Genomic DNA, 2,977 nt, shown 5'->3' on the forward strand with positions numbered 1-2,977 from the left:
TAAGTTCAGCCCAATCTGAGAGCCTCAACCTTCCTCATGCTGCCACCCTTTCATACGTTCTTCCTGTGGTGGCAACCCTCAACCATCAAATTATTTTCGTTACTACTTCATCACTGTCATTTTGCTACTGCTATGAATTGGGCGACCCCTGTGAAAGGGTCGTTCAACCCCCAAAGGGGTTGCGACCTACAGGTTGAGAACCGCTAGCCTAATGCAAGCTACTTCTAATCAGGTAATATATCCCACCCACTGCCATAGAGCAGGCTCTGATTCGCTACAATCTTCCAGGGCTGAGCCGAACAGCCTCTTTGGGTTTCTGAGTCTGTCAATCTTGATCCTAGGCAAAAGGCCAAGCAGCAATTGAGTCTAAATCTTCACAGGAGCAGAAAGCCTCTGCATCTTTCTCCCTCAGCATCTCTGGTGGGTTTGAACTGCCCACCTTGTGACTAGCCATCTAATACGTAACCCACAGCAGACCAGGGCTCCTTGAGTGAACAGATTGTTGCAAGGAGTTCCTGAGTTGTGCAAAGGGTTCATATACCCTGTTGCTCCCTGGAACGTGAGCAGGTCAAGACCATCCAGAGGGGCCTCAGAAGAAAAGCCTGATGGCCCCTTCTGGAAGGCCATGGGCCCCTGACAAGCCCATGGCACACAGATCTACTGGGATGCATACAGGTCGCCGTGAGCTGGAATCAAATTCCTACTTTTTTTTTTGCCCGGGTGGAGTGGGGGTGATGTAGCTTCATTATTAAGGGTTTTCGCATGTATATCTTCAATAACTCAGTGAACTAAGAATTTCTAGGCATCAGTATGCTAACCAAAAGGTCAGTAATTCAAAACCACTAACTAGTTGCTCCAGGGAGAAAGACGGAGGCTGTATGCTTCCATGAAGATTCAGTCTCAGAGACGCTCTATAGGGTCACTATGAGTTGGAATCTACTCTACGGATGGCAATAAGTGTGGTACACACACACACACACACACACACACACACACACACACACACTACTGCAGTTTTAGCCCAGCAGCTGCTCCTCCTCAGGAGACGGCTGTGGCAGTCAGCTTCTGTCAAGATCTACCGCCTTGGAAACCTTCCGGGGCAGTTCTACTCTGTCCTAGAGGGTCTCCATACTTACTGGACAGCAGTGGGTTTTTGTTAGACAAGTGAAGGCATGGAGGCTCAGGGAAGAGAAGTAACTATCTCCTGAGCTAGGCACCGCACAAGCAATGGCTGAGCCTGGGCCTGGGTCTCCTGACCCCACCGTTTGCATCCTGTCCTGTGGATAAGGAACCTTCAGCGAACTAGGTAACCTTCCTGGTTGGTGAGCTGCTGGAGGACAGGGCCGATCACCGCTCCTCAGGACTTGGCACAAGAGTTGGCGCTCGGAATGTGTGTGATGACTGTCTGATGGCAGGTGTGAGTGAGCAGCAGGAACTCTGGTGTGGGAGAGATTAGTGGAAGCTGCTGTGGCTGGCCTTCTTTCCAAGGTGGTACTTGGGCTTAAACGGCAGTAGTATTTGGAGGGCGAAGGCGGGGGGATGGGACAGGACAGGAGGAGCAGAACGAGCAGATTTGGGAGCTGGGCAGAGCCTGATTTGTTCTGCAGGGTCAGTCATTCTGTTCTTTGTACCTACAGACCCAGGGTGCGAGTTCCCTGATTCTGGACCTCATCATTCCTTTCCTGAGACCAGGGGATTGTGTCCTGGTGAGGAATCCTACCCTTCTCCTATCCACACACCCCTAGCACATTCTCCTCTGTACACTGATGAGTCCAATCCACAGAAATGTTTGGCTTGGCCAGCAGTGTCTGAAACTGGCATGCGTTGGGAGTTGGTACATACACACACACACACACACACACACACACACACTGAATTTCTGGCTGGCTTCTCTTGAAAAGTTGAAAAGCCTGTTGTCCATGCCTGGAGCTCAGAGCCATCTAGACTGCTTCAAAGGTCTCCAGGGCCTCATGTTCCCTTGGCCAACTTAAGTGCTTACTTTAAGTTTGGGCCCAGCCACACCACATTCCACACTGCTTTGCAACCCCTGACCTGTTCTATGCCAGGCCCTGAACAGACCCTGCAGCTGGAGGTTCACTGTGCCATGGGCCTGTCCTTCTCCACCCCCAACCCTCTTCCCATTCATGGCCCCCTGGGAGGAGGATCACCACTTGCTGACAGGGCTGGGGGATTCTGTGCCCACAGGTGTGGCGCTCAGATGTCCAGTTCTCCTGGAAACATTTCTTGTGCCCGGATGGTGAGTTCTTGGGGGGTGGGGGTAGGGGGTGGGAATGACCTTAAGAGGGAGATTAGGCACTCAGGAGCTCTGCTGGCCTCAGTGTCCCATAGGCACCTGGGGCTCTTGATCCTGGGAGCACTGGCCCTCACCACGCTGCTGGGCATTGTTCTGGCCCTTGTGCACCGGCGCCCACTGTCTGGTAAGTTCTCCTGGAGGTAACCTGGAGAACCACACCTGCCCAGCTCCTAGGCCCAGACCTGGCCCCGACTCCTGCCATGCCCAGGGTTCCTTCCCAAAGAGCCATCCCTGCCACCCACAGAGTGAGACCCCCTCCCGCCCCCCACTCCGTGGGCAAGAATGGCTCTTGGGGAGGGTTGCTCATGGTGGAACCAGGACTCTGGGCAAATAAGAACTAGCCCGACACTCTGCTCAGGATGAGGCACCTTTATCTAATTAGTCCACAGGTACCATTTAGGCAAGGGCGCAGCTAAGGGGCGGGGGCACCCGGCAGTGTAGCCCCGGGACGAGAACCGGGAGGGTTGGGCTGGGCCTCAGCCGCGTCCCTGCTTCCCGCGCCCACAGGTCCCGGCCGAGCGCGGCCCGTGCTGCTGCTGCACGCGGCGGACTCGGAGGTGCAGCGGCGCCTGGTGGGCGCCCTGGCGGAACTGCTACGCGCCGCGCTGGGCGGCGGGTGCCGCGTAGTGGTGGACCTGTGGGAAGGGGCGCGCGTGGCGCGCG

At 55.2% G+C, this 2,977-nt stretch overlaps 1 protein-coding gene across 1 annotated transcript in view; it reads left to right on the forward strand.

The window, feature by feature from the left end:
- Window positions 1–2,977, forward strand: part of IL17RE (interleukin 17 receptor E) — a 10,378-nt gene that overhangs the window by 6,712 nt on the left and 689 nt on the right. Inside the window, exons 13-16 of the mRNA XM_045289843.1 lie at window positions 1,638–1,706; window positions 2,206–2,257; window positions 2,340–2,438; window positions 2,822–2,970. Coding sequence (XP_045145778.1) covers window positions 1,638–1,706; window positions 2,206–2,257; window positions 2,340–2,438; window positions 2,822–2,970 — 369 coding nt within the window. The remainder of the gene's footprint in view (window positions 1–1,637; window positions 1,707–2,205; window positions 2,258–2,339; window positions 2,439–2,821; window positions 2,971–2,977) is intronic.

The sequence above is a fragment of the Echinops telfairi genome, unplaced genomic scaffold (assembly GCF_000313985.2).
Source record: "Echinops telfairi isolate 266 unplaced genomic scaffold, ASM31398v2 ScPeMD7_31;HRSCAF=116, whole genome shotgun sequence".
Classification (NCBI taxonomy): domain Eukaryota; kingdom Metazoa; phylum Chordata; class Mammalia; order Afrosoricida; family Tenrecidae; genus Echinops; species Echinops telfairi.